The 22,536-nt window shown below is 41.4% G+C and overlaps 1 protein-coding gene across 1 annotated transcript in view; it reads right to left on the bottom strand.

The window, feature by feature from the left end:
* Positions 1-22,151, bottom strand: part of WDR19 (WD repeat domain 19) — a 42,826-nt gene extending 20,675 nt beyond the window's left edge. The window contains exons 1-22 of the mRNA XM_081332689.1: positions 22,063-22,151; positions 21,208-21,273; positions 20,848-20,973; positions 19,753-19,868; positions 16,366-16,481; positions 15,492-15,572; positions 14,665-14,777; positions 14,009-14,182; positions 13,511-13,581; positions 12,901-13,073; positions 12,686-12,800; positions 10,426-10,532; positions 9,722-9,844; positions 8,753-8,902; positions 7,406-7,553; positions 6,595-6,799; positions 6,314-6,473; positions 3,905-4,015; positions 3,653-3,762; positions 2,839-2,896; positions 759-905; positions 346-428 (exon numbers count right to left, since the gene is read on the bottom strand). Coding sequence (XP_081188815.1) covers positions 346-428; positions 759-905; positions 2,839-2,896; positions 3,653-3,762; positions 3,905-4,015; positions 6,314-6,473; positions 6,595-6,799; positions 7,406-7,553; positions 8,753-8,902; positions 9,722-9,844; positions 10,426-10,532; positions 12,686-12,800; positions 12,901-13,073; positions 13,511-13,581; positions 14,009-14,182; positions 14,665-14,777; positions 15,492-15,572; positions 16,366-16,481; positions 19,753-19,868; positions 20,848-20,960 — 2,474 coding nt within the window. The 5' untranslated portion in view covers positions 20,961-20,973; positions 21,208-21,273; positions 22,063-22,151. The remainder of the gene's footprint in view (positions 1-345; positions 429-758; positions 906-2,838; positions 2,897-3,652; positions 3,763-3,904; positions 4,016-6,313; positions 6,474-6,594; positions 6,800-7,405; positions 7,554-8,752; positions 8,903-9,721; positions 9,845-10,425; positions 10,533-12,685; positions 12,801-12,900; positions 13,074-13,510; positions 13,582-14,008; positions 14,183-14,664; positions 14,778-15,491; positions 15,573-16,365; positions 16,482-19,752; positions 19,869-20,847; positions 20,974-21,207; positions 21,274-22,062) is intronic.
* Between the last annotated feature and the right edge of the window lie 385 nt (positions 22,152-22,536).

The following is a 22,536-nucleotide window of genomic DNA, read 5'->3' as shown; positions in this document are numbered from 1 at the left end:
AATAAAAAAAAAATAAAGGCCCGGTCTGCATCAGGAGTTAATGAGAGACATTATTCCAGTTTTATACCCTGAACCTCTCCAGAACTTCTGGGATAAAAAAATAAAATGAAATAAAATAAAATAAAAATGAAATAAAGCAGAGTGCTCCATTACCACTAATTCAATTTCTGAGCCTGCAAAATGGCTGCAAATGAATTACAGGACACAAGAGAATTAGCACAGTGTAAGTTATGAATGGTCTGAAAGGCAAATAACAATGGGAAAGGATAGTGGCAGTTTAATAATCCTGAAAGTCAGCCAAGCCTTCTCACTACTGGCTATCTGCAATTACAAAATAAGACTTACCAGTTTTTGCAACGGATATATACTGAGGCTGCTTTGTCAAAATATTGTCCTTTTTCATATAGCTGGGCAGCTTCCGAAAATTGCTAAGGTATTAAAAAAATATAATAATAATAATAGATTTTCAGCTTAGCATAATTCATGCTGGCTCAGGAATTCTGGCAGCCCAAGTCCACAATCATGAAGGGATCATAGTTCCCCACCTCTACAGACAGTGTTCGACTTACAATTCGTTTAGGGACCATTCGAAGTTACGACGGCACTGAACGAAGTGACTTACGACCGTTTTTCTCACTTACAACCATTGCAGCGTCCCTCATGGTCACGTGATCAAAATTTGGACATCACCACTGTCTCGCTTAGCCATAGAAGCGTTGGCAACTGTGGTCTACCTCTACTGCAGTGGCATTAGGTACCTTCATGCTCTCCAGAATAGCTCCACAGTCCTTTTTTAATGTTCTGCTCGGGTGCTTGATGGCCTGGTTAACGCCACGCCGGATGTCTCCGATGCGAACCGCCATCTGTGCGATGCCGGCCAGACAAGCTTCGTCGTGTTCTTGGAACTGCCAATCAAGAGAGAGAGAAAGAAAGAGAGAGAGAGAGAGACGCATAAAATGGCCACAAAGCAAAAAAACCAAACAAAAAAAAAACACTGTTATAAAAAAACAGGCAGAATTTGACCAGCTATTATTGACATCAGATGAAAAACTGATTAAGGAACTCTTATAGATATATGTTAAGTTTAATGATGGAAGAGGAACAAGTTAAAGAAACCATGATAACCTGGGCAAAGAATTTTGGGCGTAACAGAAAACTAGAAAACTGGCAAAACCTTTGGGAAAGAAACTCTAGAAGAACAAAGGCGGTGTCTTGCAAAGAAAACCTATACAAAATGTTTTACGGATGGCACTTAACACCGGAGAGGTTAGCAAAAAATGTTTAAAAATATGTCTAACAACTGTTGGAAATGTAGGCAAAAACCAGGCATGTGCTATTATCTTTGGTGGACGTGTCCTTAAAGCCAAAAGATTTTGGTCAAGAATACGTACGTGTTTAGAGAAAAGGAGTAAAATAACACATAGATTTTAAGCCAGAATTATTTTTGTTAGGTATAATTGTAGGAAATTATGAGAAAGAATGTATGTATTTCATATTACATGCATTAACTGCAGCGAGAATTGTATTCACTCAATGTGGGGAAAATGCAGAATTACCAACAACTGTTGTGATTCAGGGTCAGCCTGTGGGTTCGGCAGTTGGGTCGGATGACTCAGAGGAAGAGGAGGGGGGTGTTGAAGAGCTTGCTGAGGGGGTTGGAGAGCTTGCTGATGAGAGCCCTCAGCCAGGCCCCTCCTACCTGGTCACGACACAGACCCAGCTGTGTGAGCCTGACAGCGTGGATGAAGATGACCCACAGCTGGCCCTGTTCAAGGACGCCCGACGCAGGAGGCGGTCAATCAGGAGTAAACAGAGGAAGGCAATGGGGCACCTTGGAAGGAGGCAGAGAGAAGCCACGCCCTGAACTGTATAAAAGGGGAATGCGTGGGAGGGCTGGTTTGCTGAAGGCAACCGCTTGAATAGCTCCTGTTTCATGGTTCGTGTCTTGTTTGCTTTTGTATCCATAAATTTGGCAGGCTTAGTTCCAGCCTCTTGCCTTCTTGTAAAAGGGGTTGTCCCTGCCTTATCTGCAGGGCCGGTAGCAGGCTGGTACAGAACAACAACGGAGGAAGCGTTCATAAAAGAAATTCTGGATTGTGCAGAAATGGACAGGTTGACGTTGAAAATGAAAGAGAAAGAAGACTCAGTATGGGATACTTTTTATCAATGGCTGGAAAAAACGAGGTAGAGAGAAAGGAACTTAATATGTATTAGTAAGTTAAATATTGGTACCCAGACAATATGTTGCTGATAAAATGTAAGAAAAGTCGTAAAATGGAGCAAAATTCACATGGCAGCTGTCTCGCTTAACATTGGAAATTTTGCGCTCAGCCATAAGTCAAGGACTACTTTATTAAAAAAATTAGCACTTATTCTGGTCAGAATTATATATTCTATTTCCCCTGTAAAAAGGTACATGCATGTAAATAACATCACGTCTGAAACACACCGACTAAAGAAAGGCTATTTTGTTTCTCACGGAAAGAGGCCTCAACAAAATAATTACTGTAAAAATTGGTTAAAACAGTTATACCAAGGGCAGTTGAATCTACGTAAGAACGAACTAATTTTCTTTGGAAAACGGGGGGGGGGGGGGGTAGGGAGGTTTAAGTTAATAAATAAATACATAACTAAGGAAATTTGTAAGATTTGATGCATTTCCAAATACTGAACACGGTTTGCTTTAACATTCACAGCTCAGTCGGCCAGTAGCTTTTCTAATATTTCCGAGGCACAATCGGTTTTTAAATGATCTGAGGTCTTAAACCATAATTGGACATCAGAATAATTAGACGTGTGAATATCCACCACGAAAATCATCACCCAGGGGGCTATTACCTTATTGTTGCCTGTGATTCCTTTTTCATAATGGGCCAAAGCGTTCACATAATCACCCCTAAAATGAAAAAAGTCGGCGATATTTAAGAACCTTGTCAAATGTTACAAAACGCAGAAGAGGTTTAAAGAGAGTCCAGAGGGACCGTTTGGAAAGCCCCTGGCGACAGCGGTAAAACTTGGAAAGTGGCGTTTCTGTTAATGTGGTATTTATGTAGGTTGTGGCGTGAAGTAGGAAGGATGTAGCAGACCAAACTGTGGACTACTGCATCACATACAAATGTACATCCCTCTCTCTTTTTGGTCTAATGCAGGGGTCCCCAAACCCCCACCCACTACTGGTCCGTGGCCTGTTCGGAACTGGGCCGCGTGGGAGGTGGGCGAGCGTACACGCACAGCTCCACTCGCGTGAGTGATGGACTGGTTCACACATGCACGTGTTCTTCTCACACAGCCCGCTCCCTTCTTCCCTCCCCACAAAGCTGGGCCACCAAGCCGCAACAGTTGGGGACCGCTGGTATAACGGTTATAACATATTAAAGGAGCCTGATGTCTGAATACAGCCTCAGAATATCTGCCTGGCATTTGCGGTCATTACACACACCATGTCAACGCTGCAAATATCGGATGTTTTTGCGTTGACAACAGATGGAAATGTGCCCATCTTTTCCCCTTTCGCTTTTAGATGGTGCTGGGAGGGGCGGGGGATGTGAATGAGAGTCCAGCTAGACATAGCAACACTAAACTTAGCGTGAGAATCAAGGCTACTGATTTAATTATCACACTTGTATTTATCAAATAGCCAGAGAGAACATACGTGAATTCCAGCTGTACAGCATACTCCTTGGATATGAAGGGGATCTGATCCGGTGCCAGACGTTTAGCTAGCTGGAGCGCGCTATCCCACTGCTGCAAATCTCTCCTCATCTGACATCACAAACGGTACAGATTTTAACAAATGGCAACTACTTTTCCCAAAGCAATGCGGTATATATATATATATTTTTTAAAAAGGGGGGGAGGAAAAAACCCTCCCGCCATGAAATATCAGGTGGTTTAAGCTTTTTACCTCCAGCGCAGCAGTGGGAGAAGAAGATGCCAGGTATAAATCCTGAGCTAAATTAAAATTATTGGTGAACATGGCCAGATGTCCCGCTAAAAGATTGTGTTCTTCTATGCTCTGAAAAAAAAGAAGAGACGTGGATGGAGCTCAAATTTCATTAAACATTATCTAAAAGAAACGTAGCTTTGTGGGTAGCTATTGTTAAAAAGGTAAAGGTAAAGGTTCCCCCGCACATGCGTGCTAGTCGTTTCCGACTCTAGGGGCCAGTGCTCATCTCCGTTTCAAAGCCGAAGAGCCAGCGCTTGTCCGAGGACGTCTCTGTGGTCATGTGGCCGGCATGACTAGACGCCAAAGGCGCACAGAACGCTGTTACCTTCCCACCGTAGTGGTCCCTATTTTTCTACTTGCATTTTTACGTGCTTTCGAACTGCTAGGTTGGCAGAAGCTGGGACGCGTAACAGGTGCTCACTCTGTTACGCGGCACTCGGGATTCGACCCGCCAAACTGCCGACCTTCTGATCGACAAGCTCAGCATCCTAACCCACTGAGCCACTGTATCCCTAGCTATTGTTATATAGAAGTAAAAAAAAACTGATGAAATAGAGAAACAAGTATCTTGGGTGTGAGACAGGTGGCATGGGAAGGGAAGGGGCATAAAGTAGAGTAGAGTAGAGTAGCGTAGAGTCGAGTCAAGTCGACTCGACTCAAAGGTAATTTTTCAAAAGGCAACTGGTTTGTTTTTTCTTTGATAAAGATGTTTCACTTCTCATCCAAGAAGCTTCATCGATTCCGACAGGATGGTGGGGGCTAGAACCGAGAAAGCTTCTTGGATGAAAAGCAAAAGGTCTTCTTCTTCATCCTCCTCAAGGGAAAAAAAACAGTCCAGTTGCCTTTTGAAAAATCACTTTTGAGACAGCTATGGCCTGGAGGTCTGAGAATCGAGGAGAGGAGTGGAGAGGAATCTCTGGCCTGAGTATAAACTGAAGCAATGTGCTGGATGAGAATAAGAATCTGTATCCGATGCAGGTATAAAGCAGTGAAAATCTGATATATACAGGGAATCATCAGATTTACAAGGAAGGAAGGAAGGAAGGAAGGGAGGGAGGGAGGGAGGGAGGGAGGGAGGGAAGGAAGGAAGGAAGGAAGGAAGGAAGGAAGGAAGGAAGGAAGGAGGAAGGAAAAGAGGAGAAGTGGGGAGAAACGGGAGGGGAATGGTGAGGGAAAGAGGAGAGGAAGAAGAGGGAAGTAGGAAAGAAAAGAGAAAGGAAGTAGAGAAGAGGAAAGAGAGAGAAGGAGGGTGGATACAGTGAAAGGGGAAATGGACGAGCAGCACCCAAACATACGGGTATGTATCTATGTATTGCGGTATATTTGTTGATTTGAGATTAATTACTGGGTGCATAAAATCTACACCTATTCACTGGCTACCAGTTCTTAGCCATATATCCCCACACACACACACACACTTACGATGACAAGAAGCTCTCATTCGGGAATATAGTAAGATCCTGCTAAACTCCTCTCTACCCATTCATGGTTATACCTCTGTTCTTTTAAGAGGTCGACTAAAGTCAAGAAATCCACCACTCCTCACAGCGCTTAAGCTGCTGGCCGAACACCGGAGCACTATACAAAAGTGGATGGAAGCATGGAGTAGCTATACCTCCCAAGATATTTTCGAGCATATTAATCCTAATAATATACCTCCAGGGTTCATCTTACCCCGACACATATGGGTGACATACAATAGAATTAGAACGACTCACGGGGTGTGTGCCGACTCTTTGTATAAATGGGGGAAGACATCTTCAGCGCAATGTGATTGCGGGGCTCCCCGACAGACTATCCAACATATAGTGAGGGAATGCACTAATAGAAGACACCCAGGAGATTTTAAGGACTTCTCTGCGTAACAACGGCAGCTACTGACTGGATCTCCAAACTCGACATCAAACTCTGAAAGGTTATTTCTGCTTTCCTCTTAGGTTTTATTACTGCTTCTTTTTAATTGTTTTAACTGTTTTAACTGTTTTAACTTGTAAATATGAAATGTTTATTGTGTGTGACCAGCCATATGCTAAATAAATAAGTAAATGTTGATTTGTTTGTGGAAGAAACGGAAAAATAAAAATGAATAATAATAATAAAAAAGATTTAGAGATTCAGCATTTTGAGAAGATTTGAGCTTTGGTAGACAGTATGTTATTTTCAGCACGTCTCTGCTCTAGAATTATTTTTATTGCTGAATTATCTCCTAACGATGTTGTTTCAAAAATTTTTTTAAAAAAACAAAAGCTCTAGGCTTGGGCTGGGCAGTAAATTAGCACCATCACGTTACCATGCCGTTTATGAATTTTAAAAAAAACACAACAGAACCAAAACAAAATTGTAATACTTAACCACAGAAGACCGTACCTTGATTTGCTCCAGGGACATAACCATTCCGACGTTTTTGTTGGTCCTGTACACCCGTATCGCAAAGTCTACTTCCATGTGGTGAAGGCAGGCCTCGCCCAGCTCGTTCCAACCCGACGGTTGGTCCAGAAGTTTGCATATCTCCCAAGCTTCTGAAAACCTAGGTCGGGTTAACGTAAATAATAATAATAATAATAATAATAATAATAAATAACTGTGGCGCTGACCCTGCCCTTCACATGTTGGAAAATATTCCATGCCGTATTCAAGGGATGGCTCACCTTTTCAAAAGTAAAGTCTGAGTTAGCATTTGTTTCAATTCATCGCAACCCTGGTCTTTCAGCACGCCCAGGAAGGTGTGAGTATTAAGCAGGATATTGTTGGTTTTCCCACTGGGAGTCTGACAGGTTAATTCTCCGTTATATAAGAGCAAAGGGTTGTGGGAATAAGGAACTTTGGTTGTTCCTGCCAAGATCACCTTAGAGCCTGCCAGAGAAAAATTAAATACATTTGCTGCTCATGTAAGACAGGGGTCTTCAAACTTGGCCCTTTTATGACTCGTGGACTTCAACTCCCAGAATTCCTGAGCCAGTTGGCTCAGGAATTCTAGGAGTTGAAGTCGAGTCATAAAAGAGCCAAGGTTGCCTACCCCCAGGCTATATTCATAAGAAAAAGTGCATAATTTTCAGTTTCTTACAACTAGTCTTTGCAAAACTCTATATGTGTGTATACACACACACACACACACACACACATTTGTGCCTTTTACGATGTTAGAGTAATTATTTGTTGTATGTATTGTTTTAGCTTTGTTTGAACGCCGTCCAAAGACACATGCCTAGGAGATGGGCAGACATACGTATAAATATGAGAAAATAAATGAGATCAGAAATTCTATAGTTCCTCACTGTCACATATAAGAACATTATTGTGATAAACAAGAGATGTACAAAATAGCACCTTATTATATGAGTTTCCCCCCTTTCATTCTTACCCCTTTTTCTGTCTTCTAATAATTAAAACTGTGAAATTCTGGGAATTTCCTGTTTCCTTATATTACCCTGTAAAATTCTAAGGATCATTTTGAAATACCTTGTATGGTATCTTTATGAAACACGTAAGTGTATATTTTGTTATCGTCATAGACAACAAATACACCTTTATCCAGTGGCCAGTTTTCCCACAGAATGCCTTTGATGGCTGGTTGCAAGTTTGGTATTTCGAAAGCAGTATCAGTCACCTAAAAAACGAGACAGCAACGCAAAATTAGTTTGTAAATAAACCCAACCACAAAAGTTTGAAGTATGTGCTGTACGACGACTTTTGGAAGAACGAGATGGGTATAGCTGTCATTCATTTCTGAATTTACACACTCAAAACGATGCTTGTCAAAGAATTAGGGAAATATTAATCTCAGTTTACAGAGCTAAATAAAAGCGTTCTGGTCACAAGGCAAGAGAAGCCACAAACATTGAGAACAGAGATAAAGCAAAGTTGCTTCACTTTCCATTCCTCTAACTTTCCACTGTTAATCTCAAATGTGCATTTCCGTATTGTGTAGCTGTAATACCTGTAAACGGATGTATTCTATCCGAGGTGTGTTTTAAACTTACAAATCGTAAAGCATGATATTTAACTCTTCTTTTTCTCTATTTTCATGGGCATCTATGTCATAGTCCTTTTGATGCATTATCTACATCAGGGGCTCCCAACGTTTTCTACACCCCACGCCCCTAGAACGCTTATGATATATTCTGGCACCCCTTACAAAAGTTCGAAATAACGGCAACGAATTATGCATGTACGCTATAATTTTGAAAACCCAGGTTTTGGCACCCCCCTGGAATATCGTCTCGCATCCCCAGTTGGGAACCCCCTGATCTACATACCTTAATATCTAAAGAATCGTTAAAAGCTGGTGATGACCTATAAAGCCCTAAATGGCTTGGGTCCGGGATATCTGAGGGAACACCTGCTGCCAGCATCAAGTTCCCTTCGTCCAGTGTGCTCCCACAGGGAGGGTCTTCTCAGGGTGACACCGGTTAAAGACTGCCGGCGGACGACACCCAGGGATAGGGCCTTCTCAGTGGGTGCGCCTGCCCTCTGGAACCAGCTCCCCGTGGAGCTCAGGACTGCCCCCAACCTCCGTTCATTCCGCCGGGACCTGAAGACCTGGCTCTTCGAGCTCTCTGGCCCAGGCTGAGAATTTTAATTTTAATTTAATTGGGGTTTTTACTTTTTTCAGGGATTAATGTAATTTTTTAAAATTGTTTTTAACTTTTGTATTTCTTGTTTTAAATACCCTGTAAACTGCCCTGAGTCCTTCGGGAAAGGGCGGTATATAAATCAAATAAATTAAATTAAATTAAATTAATATCAGTTTCACATGTATGCAGACCTGTAGTACTACGTAAGTACAAAGGGAACGGAACGACTTACAGGACAGTAAACAAAACCATCGGTTTTGGCATCGACAAAAACTAATTTGGTTCCATTGGGATCTGGGAAGATTTTTTTCACGCCAACAGGATGCTGATACTTGTTGACATATTGCCAGTCTTCAATGTAAAAATATTGAATAAGACCAGTCTAATAAACAGCCAGAAGGAAAGGAAGAGAGATTAAACAAACAGAATACTGAGAGATGAATTTATCAAAATACAAATCATACACATTATAAATGTTTCATCTGTTGTCTATAAGTTTGCTTGTCAGAAGATCACCAAAAGGGATCAGGTGACCCCCAGGACACTGCACCCGTCATCAATACAGGCCAGTTGCCAAGCATCCAAACTTTGATCACATGACCCTGCAGATGCTGCAACGGTGGTTAGGTGTGGAAAACAGTCGTAAGTCACTTTTTTCAGGGCCGTTCTGTGCCTGTATTTACACAAGGTGCAATGTAGGCTCTAGCAGTATCACAAACCCGATGACTGTCAAGCTTGAAGCGGGCTTTGCTGGTGCAACAGTTATTGCTTCTTTGCTTGCCAGCAAACTTGGGGAGAGGATGGGGAAATGGAATGCAGGCTCAAAGATAAAGAGGGCAGACCATGAGATTCAAGGACGAAGCACCAGATGTCTGACCCGGCGCAGAGACATTTTCTCATAACAATATATTTGCTCCTGATTGGGCAATGTGACCTGTTCAGGGTTGGGAAGGGGGGAATTCTATACTTTTCCTATGGGGGTTTGGCTTGGGGTTTGCCAGAGCTGGTTTTGCTTTCATACGTGCCAAAGCGATGAACTCAATAAAAGTTTTACATTAAGAGACCGGAATGTCTCAAAGGGGTTTGCTCGGTTGGCTTCGTCAGTCGGAACCTTGCCACTGACTGCCAAAAGACGGCAATGATATACCTAGTAAACAACGCTGCTGTGAACGATGGGAAAGCTGAAGCAGGTAATACTTACATCAGTACCACAAATGAGGAACTCGCTAGTTAAAGAGTGGCACAAAATTTTACTTTTGTCGTCGGTATCCGGGAAGAGTTTAGTTTCCCGTTCCTCCTGAGTGTTTGAAGGTTCACTTTCTATCTAAAAGAAAAAAACGAGAATATTTGGTTTCAGAAGAATAACTTAACAGATTTTATTCAGGCCTAATTTCGATGTAAGGAAATCAGTCATCATCTTAAATCTTATCCTTTCTGGTTGTTAAAGAAAGCGCAAGCTGTCCTAAAACCTTCAGATTTTTCAAACCAAAGCAATTAGAGCAGGGGTCTTCAAACGTGGCCCTTTTATGACTTGTGGACTTCAACTCCCAGAATTCCTCAGCCAGGCACGCGTGCCTGGCTGAGGAACTCTGGGAGTTGAAGTCCACAAGTCATAAAAGGGTCACGTTTGAAGAACCCTGAATTAGAACTATATATTTGACCTACCTATCATCTATCATTTCAATGCACAGGTTCCAGTGAATCTAGCTTCTTGTTTTCTCTCCCTGCTACCAAAATTACATTGGAAAATGTAAAATTTTAACCTGGATTGGAGTAAAAAAATAAATTTACTGTCGTCTTGTCACGAAGCAGAAGTTTCTGCATCAGATTTCTACACTACTTGCAGTTTAAGTGGGTTTGTTTACCCATCCTTTGTACAAAGCGCAAAATTCTTAGCGTACTTACCATATGCAACTGAACTTTACCATCAAAAAGGGCAGCGGCATAATCGGAATTAAGACATATGCTGGCTACTGTTCCCAGGTATTCCATGTCCTTGAGCTTTTTTACTCCTGCAAAAAAAAAAAGTTTTTTTTAAAAAAAAAATATTCAAAGCAATATAAAACACCTCTGTAGCTTTGATAGAGCAGATTCAACTTGTGAAGCTTACGACTGTCTTTAACATCTGCGAGGGTGAAATGTCACCGCCTCCAGAACGATTATTCTGTCTTACATCTTCTACTCAAAAAATTATAGTTCGCTTTAATGCAAATTCTGGTACAAAAGTACAGGTAGTCCTCGGCTTACAACAGTTCGTTTAGTGACCGCTCAAAGTTACAACGGCACTGGAAAAAAAAGTCACTCCTGACCGTTTTCCACATTTACAACCGTTGCAGCCTTCCCCGGGGTCACGTGATCAAAATTCGGACAGGTGGCGGCCGATTCATGTTTATGACGGTCGAAGTGTCCCAGAGGGGTCACGTGATACCCCCCCCTTTTGCCCCCTCCTGACAAGCAAAGGCAATGGGGGGGTGGGGTGGGGTGGAGAAGCCAGATTCATTTAACAAACTCTTGTGGAAAGGAATGTTGCAAAATGGGGCAAAATTCACCTGACAACTGTCTCACTTAGCAACAGAAATTTTGGGTTCAACTGTGGTCGTTAAGTTGAGGACTACTTCTAAAGGTAGTTTCCCTGTCGGTCATGTCTGACTCGAGGGCGTGTTGCTCATCTCCGTTTATCGATCGAGGGAGCCAGCGTTCTCCAAGAACAATTTCCGGGGTCATGTGGCCAGCATGGCTATAGTACAGTGATGGCGAACCTTTTAGAGACCGAGTGCCTAAACTGCAACCCAAAACCCACTTATGTATCATCGGGTGCCAGGTGGGTGTGGCCCTTTGGGTGGGCGTGGCTGCAGTGGTAGCTGCAGACTGGCTGGGACTAAAAAGTTCAATCAATTCCAACTTTGCGAGAACTTTTTTTTTCCCCACGAGAAGTTGAAATTGATTAATTGAACCTCTCTTTTTTTGGTACATGGCGGCGGAGGCCTAAAGTGAAAAGGTTTTATAAAACCCAGCTGAAGGCCTAGGACTGGGGCGACGGCGTGCGTGCCCACAGAGAGGGCTCTGCGTGCCACTTGTGGCACCTGTGCCATAGGTTCACCACCACGGCTATAGTATATATAGGCCAAAAGCGCACAATATGCTGTTACCTTACCACCAAAGTGGTACCTATTTGTCTACTCGCACTTGCATGCTTTCGAACTGGTTGTCATGCCTCCGTCGGAGCCTGAATCTGCAGAGGAAAATGAGCTGGAACGGGGACCTATGGAGGTCGAGGTGTCTGTGGCTTCAGAAGAATGTGGGGAAGAGCAGGCCGAGGCAGGCCAGGGCCCTTCAGGATTGGGACAGGATGAACAGGAGAGACAAGAGTTCAGGCGATGAGCAAGGCCCACCCCCTCCTGATCCTAGAGCACGGAGAGTGGAGAGAAGGAGGGAACAACGCAGGCAGGCTCAACTACTTGGGAGGAGAGCGTCCCGCCCCTCTCCACAAGGCCCACCTGGAGACTGAGACTTAAGGAGCCGCCGTGGGGTGGGGACTTTTGTCGGGAACAAATGTTGAATCTTGGGAAAGTTGTGTATTGTTGCTCTTGTTCTGTGCCTTTGTTGGAAAACCTAGACCCCTTGACTACCGGACCGGCTGACCACCTGGATTTCCTGATTTATGACCTCAGACTGCATTTCAAATTCTCTTTGCAAACTGCTCAGGCAAGCTGAGATTCAAAACGGACTCCTTAAGTTTATGTTTCGTTTCGTTTCTTATCTTTATGGCCTTGAGGACATCAGGCTGAAAGGGGGGGGGCGTGTGTGCCTGCGTGCGTGTGCTTTGGTTGAAGGCTTGCCAGCAAACGTGGGAGCCTTTGGGGGAAATTTGTAGCAATTAAAGGACGGTTTACATTGCCGGCTGACTGCATTGCCTCTGTGTGGTGCCCTGGGTCATCAGACTGGTAGGTTGGCAGTTGCTGGGGCAAAAAATAGGAGCTCAGCCCACTATGCGGAACTCGGAGTTTCGAACCCGGGCTGTTAGCTCTCCAACTGACAAGCTCAGCGTCTTTAAACGCTGGGCCCCCCCGCCCCCCCACCCCGGTACAAAACAGCATAGCATAAAACAGTGAAGATGACATTTTATCAGCTGAGCACTGAAGGCCTCTTGAGCGGATATACTTACTGCTCTCTCCGAGGACATAAAACCATGCCCGGTTATTCATGCCCACAGCCAAGTGATAGGGCCCCACGGCAATAAAATTGGGTTCCACTTCAACGGAAACTCTTATCGGTGGTTCCTGCCAAGACAGACCACGTGGCTTGTCCTGAGGACTGAGGGGGCTAAATCAAAACCTTTTATCCCCGTGCAAATTTTGTTAAGTGACTAAAGCGTCGTACACTTTCAATGTAGTTGGCTACCGTGACCTCGAGGAGGGAGGTGAGATAGGCGATCCGTGTGCCGTACGAGGCTCCGAGGATGGGAAGGTTGGTTAAGAAGACGTGGATGAATCCTCGCTTGGTGGACACCGCCAACAATTGTCCATCGTCCGTCCACGACAACTTATCTAGACCTAAAATATTAATGATACCGTGTTGAAAAGTTATGTGTGTCTTGGAAAGCAATAATAATACTAATAATAGTAATAGTAATAATATCATCATCTCTGGATAGTGGACGTGGCAGTGCCTGGAGACAGCAGAATAGACGAGAAAGAACTGGAGAAGATAACAAAATACAAAGACCTACAAATAGAAATAGAAAGACTGTGGCAAAGGCAAGCAAGGGTGGCACCAATAGTAATAGGCGCCTTGGGTGCAATCCCAAAACTACTGGAGCACCACTTGAACACCATCATCGGCATTGACAAATTCGCCATTAGTCAATTGCAAAAGGCGGCCTTACTAGGAGCTGCTTCCATCCTGGAAGTAGGCGCTGAAAATCAAGTTCTCGCTTAATCAAACACCAACCATTAATTTTGCAAGCTATCAAACCGGGAAGCTGACAAACCTTTATTTTCATCCTCCAGGTTTATGATTGCACACATTTCCGTCAGATCTGACAGGTTATGAATCTTGACGCTACAATAAAAAGAAAATCAATTCCTTCGGTATTCTTGGTTTAGCAATAAATTGCATAACCTCAGTTAGGTAAACACAGAGTTTCTTGACAGCTGCTTCCTAAAATTGAACTGGTAAGATCGAATAAAAAAATAAACTCTCACAGCTAAACCTTTAAATTGTGGGGAAAAAAATATATGGAGTCATGCAGGCAGTCTGTCTTTTGGATATGTGCTTTGCTCAGGCTAGCAATTCTCAATCCTTTGGGTCTCAGGAACCTTCTCCACTCGTAAGAACCATTTATTAATGGTTTATGTGTTGGCTTCTATTTCTGCATATGTAAAATTCTAACGTGTTAAGGGCAAATCTTCTCGTAAACTTAAAAAAATTCTGTGACAACCGCACTTGCATTATTTAAATGATCTTACGTTGAAATATGATGCCTCACCAGTTATCTCCACACGATGCAGCTTTGTTTAGTGATTCAGATATTGCAATGCCGGTCAAGTAATCTTTATGATCAGAAGCTTGGAAGATCTCGTGACCTATCTCTTGAACCTGCGTTGAAATCACCACAAAGTAGCCCAGCGAAAAACCGATCATGATATAATTTTCACCGTACCTGCAAAGACAATAAATTGGACCAAAAAACTCGGGCATCGTTATCTCCTGAGAGAAATAATTTGGAGAATCATCTTAAACTGTGAAATGACTAAAGAATTGAACATGATCAGAGAAACAGAAGAATTATTCAAAAATTAACTGAAGTTATACCAAAAGACAAGGTACCGAGAGAGGCTCAGTTGCAAATCCCCCTTCAGGGACATTACATTTTAGTTTGTAAAATATTCAAATCTCTTTTATTAAAAAACATAATACCCCCCCCCTGGAAACCAACTAAATAAAACGTCCCAAACACCAAACTCACTTTAACATTACGAATTAAACTTCCATAGGTTGACAGATTGGGTTTCAGCTCACAAAAACAAAACAAAACATATTTGTTTTTTAAGTTGCTACACAGTGCTTTGTTGTGTTGTTGTTGTTGTTGCAACTAATACAATCACTCCAGAGAAACATTAATACTTTGGGGGGGGTACTTACAATTTGTAAGATATTATCTTTCCATAACGTTTTTGAAATGCTAGTTCAATTGGCTTTTCTGGATCTTTGTAGTTATAAAAATATAATGTTTTTTGTCCAACTACAATGCACACCTGACCAAAAAAAAAAGAGATACTGAATGAAAGCAAGAATATTTCCAATACAAATAGCCACATTTTCTCTTCTCCCAAAGGTGCTTTCAAAAAGGCCATTTGACTTCCTTAATTTTCCTTAAAGACATTTCACTTCTCATCCAAGAAGCTTCTTCGGTTCTAATTAACTTTCTCAATAAAACAAGTAGAAGATGAATATAAAGAGGGTTTGGTTTGTTTTTTTTAAAAAAATAAACCATTAAACTTTTATTAACGTTAAAGCCAAACTGAATAACAACAGAACCAAGTTTGAAAGACTGACAAATACAAAGAGTTAAATTTTTTTGCCAGTCCCAAAATCTCTTGTATAAAGATACTGCCATACCACTTATGAAATCAGAACAAGACATTAGGGGCAAAAGTCAAATGGAAAGAGAGAACGACTGCAATTTCTTTTTAAAAAATATATCGTCATACAACTAGGAAAAAAACAACCTATAGTTTAGTGGCAGTAATATTGAATATACTTCAGAAGCAAAGCTTTGCAGGATAAACTCACCAGAAACAAGCTGCCAGGGCAACAAAGATTGGTTTTGCTAATTTCAAACATAATTTCAAATGGATTTTTCAGCGTTAACTCCCCCCCCCCCCCGTTTCTTTCTTTTTTCAGTGGCTTTTCATTTCAGCAGATGAAGCAAGTGTAATATAGTTCTAGCATGGTCATTAATAACCTACCGTGGTCTCATTGTCTCCTGCTTCCTCATCGGTCTTCATCATTACAAACTCCATATTGCTGGGGTCTTCTCTCACTGCTGTCTGCAAGAATGAGATTCCGGATTAACTGAATTTATAGTTATCTCTTTGTAAAGAGCTAATGGTGAAATGACGGAGGTAGGGCAGTAAACAGGTTTATCGAGGAACTGTCAGTAACCATTTTTGAAGGCTATTTTAGATACTGACTGGATTTTTGTACCGTCTTGTAATAGGTTTATTTAATAATTCAGTCAAGATGCATTTCGTAATTATGATTACCCAACGGTGATGGGATGGGATGGGATGGGATAGAACAGAAAATAGAATAGAGTAGAACAGAACAGAACAGAACAGAACAGGAGTTGGGACCTTGGAGGTCATCTAGTCCAACCCCCTGCTCAAGCAGGAGACCCTATGCCATTTCAGACAAATGGTTGTCCAATCTCTTTTTAAAAACTTCCAGTGTTGGAGCATTCACAACTTCTGGAAGCAAGTTGTTCCACTGGTGAATTATTTAACTGTCAGGAAATTTCTCATTTCTAGGTTGCTTCTCTCCTTGACTAGTTTCAATCTGTTGCTTCTTGTCCTGCCTTCAGGTGCTTTGGATAATAGATTGACTCCCTCTTCTTTGGGGCAGCCCCTGAGATATTGGAAGACTGCTATCATGTCACCCCTCGTCCTTTTTACTAAACATCTGCATTAATCACCTGTAATTCAAAAACTGACTAAGGCGTCGATTTGAGTTATAACTGTTGGGGGATTCACATGATAAACACACTGAATAAACAGAGGAAAAGTACAAAAGCTTCCTGTATTTTTTCATCTCTTGCGCACAACAAAAATATACGTTTATTACCACTCTGATAGTGTCGCCCTCATGGTTGCTGATTGTTATTAATTTGTCTTCTCCGCCTAAGGCTATTAATTTTTCATTGCTCCAGCAACCGCAGGTGATCCGCTTGGTGTGCTTACCTGGTAAAAGAAGACAGGCAGAAAGAATCCCCAACTTTTTGCTTTTTAACAATTCTTTATTATGGCCCAAGACTTAGCTTTAAAACAGCTTTAGAATTATAAGACATGTTTGAAATGCACAGAAGGCTAATTTATTTATTTATTTTATTTTTTATTTTTATTTCAATTATATACCGCCCTTCTCCGAAGACTCAGGGCGGCTTACAAGCTTAGCAGTAGCCTTCGTTCTATGTATATGCCTGCTTATTAGGGCTTTCACACACACCCCAAGCGGCATTATTACAAAGTCAGCTTAATTGCCCCCAACAATCTGGGTCCTCATTTTACCTACCTCCGAAGGATGGAAGGCTGAGTCAACCTTGAGCCTGGTGGGATGCGAACCTGCACTAATTGCAGGCAGCTGGTGTTACTTAAGGAGGCATTAGCCCACTGCTCCACCAAGGCACATAAACCACAATATCTCATTTACAACACAAACAAGAGTAATCGGTGAAAATATCCCAGCAAACACGAGGGCTGAATTTGGCCGTTTGTAAAAGCGAGAACAGAGTATTTATTCGTGAAAGGAGAAAAACAAGTGTTACAGATAATGCCCAGGAAGATGAGGTATTTTTTTTAAAAAGTCATGGTTATATATAAGGTAAAGGTAAAGGTTCCCCCGCACATGCATGCTAGTCGTTTCCAACTCTAGGGGCCGGTGCTCATCTCCGTTACAAAGCCGATGAGCCAGCGCTTGTCCGAGGACGTCTCCGTGGTCTTGTGGCCGGCATGACTAGACGCCAAAGGCGCACGGAACGCTGTTACCTTCCCACCGTAGTGGTCCCTATTTTTCTACTTGCATTTTTACGTGCTTTCGAACTGCTAGGTTGGCAGAAGCTGGGACGAGTAACAGGCGCTCACTCTGCTACGCGGCACTCGGGATTCGACCCACCAAACTCGGGATTCGACCCACCAAACTGCTGACCTTCTGATCGACAAGCTCAGTGTCCTAACCCATTGAGCCACTGCGTCCCTTTTCATGGTTATATAGGGAACGATTTAAAAGGATCTGTCCAATAGTTTTGATTTCTCCCAATCCACGAAGGAAAACATTAAATATATTCGTTATGTGGTATGTTATGTTGCCCGGATTTAAATCCCTGTAGTTTTCTTGGCAAGGTTTTCCAGAAGTGGCTTGCCATTGCCAGCTTCCTGGGGCTAAGAGAGACTGGCCCACGATCACCCAGCTGACTTTATGTCGAAGGCGGGACGATGGTAAAACTCACAATCTCCCGGATTCTACCTTAGGCCCTTAACCACTACACCAGAACGGGCTCTGTTGGGTCTATTTTATATCAATTTGCATTTCCATGTCTTTGTTGAAAGGTAGAGGCAATTCTGCAGCCCTCTTTTAGAGCCCAGATAACGGGGGGGGGGTGTGTTTTCCTGCCCAAATACCCAAAATCTGTCTCTTATGTATGCAAAACCCTTGATTTCTTCCACAGTCTTACCACTGGGTGGCCAACAGAATGCCCTTGATCCTTTTCGCAAAGGCCATATCTTCAGAATTATAATTAAATACAAAGGGGGGGGGACAAGAGCAGCATTCTCTATCCATTTTTAAGGGTTTTTTGAGCTCTACTGGGACTGTGAGAGCATGGTGGCCTTATCTGACAGATCGAACATCAAACTGCTAAAAAAGAAAAAAATATATATTGAAACTTTTTATCAAAATGGATGCCACGGATGATAAATGCCAAATTGATTACAAGGACAAAAGTCTGAGCTAGCCTAGAAATGATTAGATTATCAAGATATATGTTCTTTTAATCCAAAAGCTTGGAATAGCTTTCAGCAGAATGAACTAATGAAACGTAAACAAAGGAATGAGAACCAGATTCCAAAATGAATGGGGAAAAAAAACAGCAGGCCAAAGGCACAACCTCAAAAAAAAAAAAAAGGTACCGTATTTTCCGGCGTATAAGACGACTGGGCGTATAAGACGACCCCCTACATTTCCTGTTAAATTATAGGGTTTGGGCTATACTCGCCGTATAAGACTACCCCTCTTCCAACGCACACCAAGTAAAAATTAAAAAACATCAGATTTTATTTTAATATGGTAATTTTAATTCAAATGCTTATGACATGCAGGTACTTAGTAGGAAAACTGTCACTTATAAACATAAGGCTGTTTGTCATCAAACATGTAAACATAAAACAGTGCAAGTGGATTAAACTTTTCCTAATTCACTCTAAAGCTTTCCCTGTGCAGACCAAATGGGAGATCCGCTCCAGGTTTTCCAGCCCGCCCAGTTCCTGAGTCAAATGTGTCCTTAGAGCTAAGCAGCTGCTCTGGCTGCTGCATTCCCCACCTGCCTTTCAAGTTGGGATAGACTGCAGCTGCTCTTCAACTTTAGAAGGAAAGACGCCCAGATCCCAGCCTGTAAAAAATCACAGACTGCAGCTTCTTCTCCAATTGGTCCCGCTTTCCCTGCGCAGACCAAATGGGAGATCCGCTCCAGGTTTTCTAGCCAGCCCTGTCCCTAAAGTTTCAGCACCGGCGTATAAGACGACCCCTGACTTTTGAGAAGATTTTCATGGATTAAAAAGTCGTCTTATACGCCAGAAAATACAGTAGCTATCTAAAATAATACTTTGGAGATCCTAGCAGCTCTGCCGATTTGTTGTAGGATGGTAACAATTAAGTCCCAACTTGGCTTTTGTAAAGGAAGTGTCCCCACTTTTATTTACTCCGCCGAGACATTCCAGTGGCCAAATACTGGAAGGGAAAAAAAATTGCAATTTATATGTCTGCCTGAACATTCTACAACATTCTCAAGAGGCAGAAATACGGAACTAACTTGGGAATAAATTATTCCGGTTTTCGTTTCTGAACCGGATGACTATAAACAGTTTTAAAGCACAACTTTGCGTGTGGCTGCTCTCTTGAGCTGTTTACTTATTGGATATAAACGATTTTCTCCCTTGCACACATTTGCTTTCGTGGAGCGCTTGGGCTGACTTTGGCGGCTCTCTTACAGACATTTCATTTCCAAACTAGGTAATGTCATCAGTGCTAATTTGGTAACGACCCCATTTGGTATGAAACAGCTGCAAAAACAAACACACAAAAAAACCCCACTCAGCTCAGAAGACTCTGCAGTTCAATCCTCAGCTACAAATATTCTCTTGTATTGGTAACACATTTGCTTTTTTCTGAATTAAACCTGTTCCATTTTTAAATACAGCTCATCAGAAAATCCATCTCTGCAGTTTTCAAGCTACTCACCAAGGATAGGAATCTTGCGGGAAGTTTGACGATTATATATTAGTACATTTCCTTTAACTGTTCCAGCAACTAGTAAGGCTTCAGTTTTTGACCAACATATGAAAGACATTGGTTCCCTGAAACATAAACAAAATTAAAAAAAATAAAAACAAGCTCTGCCCAATTAAACAATATCTACAACTTTATTTTTGAGGAATAAGCAGTACAACCAAAAGCCCCTCAAGATGAGATTAGGTAGCTAGCATTATTCAATTAAAAGAATAGAAAATGGAGCATTAAAATACGTGCACAAAGTTTATCAACAGTTAAGGTAAGATAAGATCAACAGTTCTTGGTGAGAACCATTTATAAAATTAACAGAAAACAGAACAGCAAAAGACTCTCTCAATATCAAACCCCACACCTGGAAATGACCAAATTCAAAATTAACATTTGCATTTGGATAAATTCTTTAAAAATACAGATGGGGCCCCTTGCCTAAAGTTAGTTGTTCTTCTGAGAGAAGAAAGAAATGAAATAAAATGGAGGAAAGACATAATAATCCAAGGAGACTTTGGAGGAATTATCCACAAACCATGAAGACAATAAAAAGAACAGTTTTGTTTTGAAACCAGGATGAAGTGAAAGTATTTTAAAAACAGACTGAATTCTGACTCCATGAGGTACAAGAGGAAGGGAAGGAAAACACAGGTAGACATCCATGATTTATGTTATGTTGTGTTGTGTTGTGTTGTGTTGTGTTGTGCTGTGCTGTGCTCTGCTATGCTATGTTAATTTGCAGGAGAAACTCTTTTGGAGCACTTCTTCATTAGCCACATGGTCAAAATAACAAATCTTGAGGATTCGACAAAGGCATCTTTCTTGGAAGATGCCAAGTCTTTTGTTAGAGTCTTTTGTAATTTCTCCTGCAAATTATGTAACATAGTTGCATGCAGAAGATGCCAACTTGCAGGTCCTCTAGTCCACATGGAGAATAATCAAATAAGGCAGTGAAATCTCTCCCCCCCCACACACACACACACCGATGCCAAACGACCAAGAGGACACCCTGGAAATACATGGCGGTACATTACACTAATTTGATAAATAAATTACCTCATACTAGTATCCATCAAACTGGTTTTGTTTGTATTGGCATCCCACAGATAAACAGCACTGGATTTATCAGCAATAACTGCAAGAGTATCTCCATCTTGATCCCAATCCATACTGATGCAGTTCCTATAAGACGACAAAAATGTCCAAATGGTCTTTAATAAGCATCACTGTTTTATTGCCTGTCCTACTCGTGTTTTATAGCCTGTTCCCAAACTCCACATAAAGATACTAGCACAGAAAATGGAGAAAATCTAATACCTTATTTTCCAAACATCCAGTATCTGTTTTAGATCACCCACAAGTGAGACTTTAAATTTAGAGAACATCTAAGGTCATGAACTGAGATTTAAAACTTACCCTGGTAAAATAATTTCATTTTTCTTTTGACCATGGCGATCAAAGACTTTGACAGTATGACTGTGCCTTTAAACAAATAAAGAAAATTCGTAAGAATTATAGTAACGTTTTTGGCAAACATCTAAAACCTCAGTGACAAATTTTTTGCATATCTTTGAAAGAAGGTAAGCAATGAGGTACAAACATCTTTCATTCCACACACTGCATTTTTGCAATGTGAAATCAAGACATCTAGGACCTTTAATTTTTCTTTTTAGAGTTAATTACATTTAAATATTTAAACCTATTTTTTCCTCATGTAAACCAACCCAATACTTTTTACCTTTCTTAAGGAACAGTTAAAACTAAAAAGAGAAAGAAAAATGAGAATAAGAAAAAGAAGAAAATAAAAAGATAATATACTACTTAAAATCCCTATTTCCTATAAGCTAACACATATTTATTTCCAAAAAACTTTTTATCCAGTAAAAATGTTTAGAACACTGTGGGAAAAACAAATGTAAACAAGAACTGTAAACAGGATATATGATGAGACACCCAGAATGACTAGATAGAAAAGGAATACTATATTGCTGTGATTATTATTTCTAGAAATATTAGAAAACTTTTATACTTAATTGTCATTTATTAAAACAATAAGAAGTGTATTAACTTAAGGCTGGTAAAAGAGAACACTATGGGGAAAAGAGGAAATCATGTAAAGTTATCACGTGGATTATAGATTTTAATTCTTAGTGAATGTTTGTTCAATGTAAACCCAGACAATGCACTGTTTACCAAATATCAAGGTGATTCTGTTAAAAAATTAATAAAACATATTTTTTTTAAAGAAACATTTTTTTCTTTTTAGCTTACCCTGTAACAGCAATGTAGTTTCCTAACGTTTTTTGCCAAGCAAATTGCACAGGGGCACTTGGCGCATCCTTCTCTGAAAGGGTAAATATTCTCTGTGGAAGGAGAGTGGCAATTATACATTTGTAAGAACTTTTAATGCCGTACTACAATCTATAGAACACGGTTCGTCTGTATGAAGGCCAGTTCACAGCAGTCTCTCTTATGGGCAGGATACTATGGCGGTTGCACTGTCCCAGAGCGACGCGATCCCCTTTTGCGACCGCTTGACAAGCGATGTCAATGGGGCAGCCAGATTCCCTTAGCAGCTTGACAACTGCAGCGACTCACTTAACAACTGTGGCCAGAAAGGTCGTTAAAGGGGGCAAAGCAGACTTTGCCATTATCTTGCTTAGCGATGGAAACTCTGGGCTCCACTGCAGTCGTAAGTTGAGGACCAACTGGTAACGCTTGTTTAAATTCTTGTTGCATAGAACA

Source organism: Vipera berus, assembly GCF_964194415.1.
Source record: "Vipera berus genome assembly, chromosome: 7".
Classification (NCBI taxonomy): domain Eukaryota; kingdom Metazoa; phylum Chordata; class Lepidosauria; order Squamata; family Viperidae; genus Vipera; species Vipera berus.
Note: the sequence above shows the minus strand (reverse complement) of the source record. Positions and strands in the feature narration are given on the sequence as shown.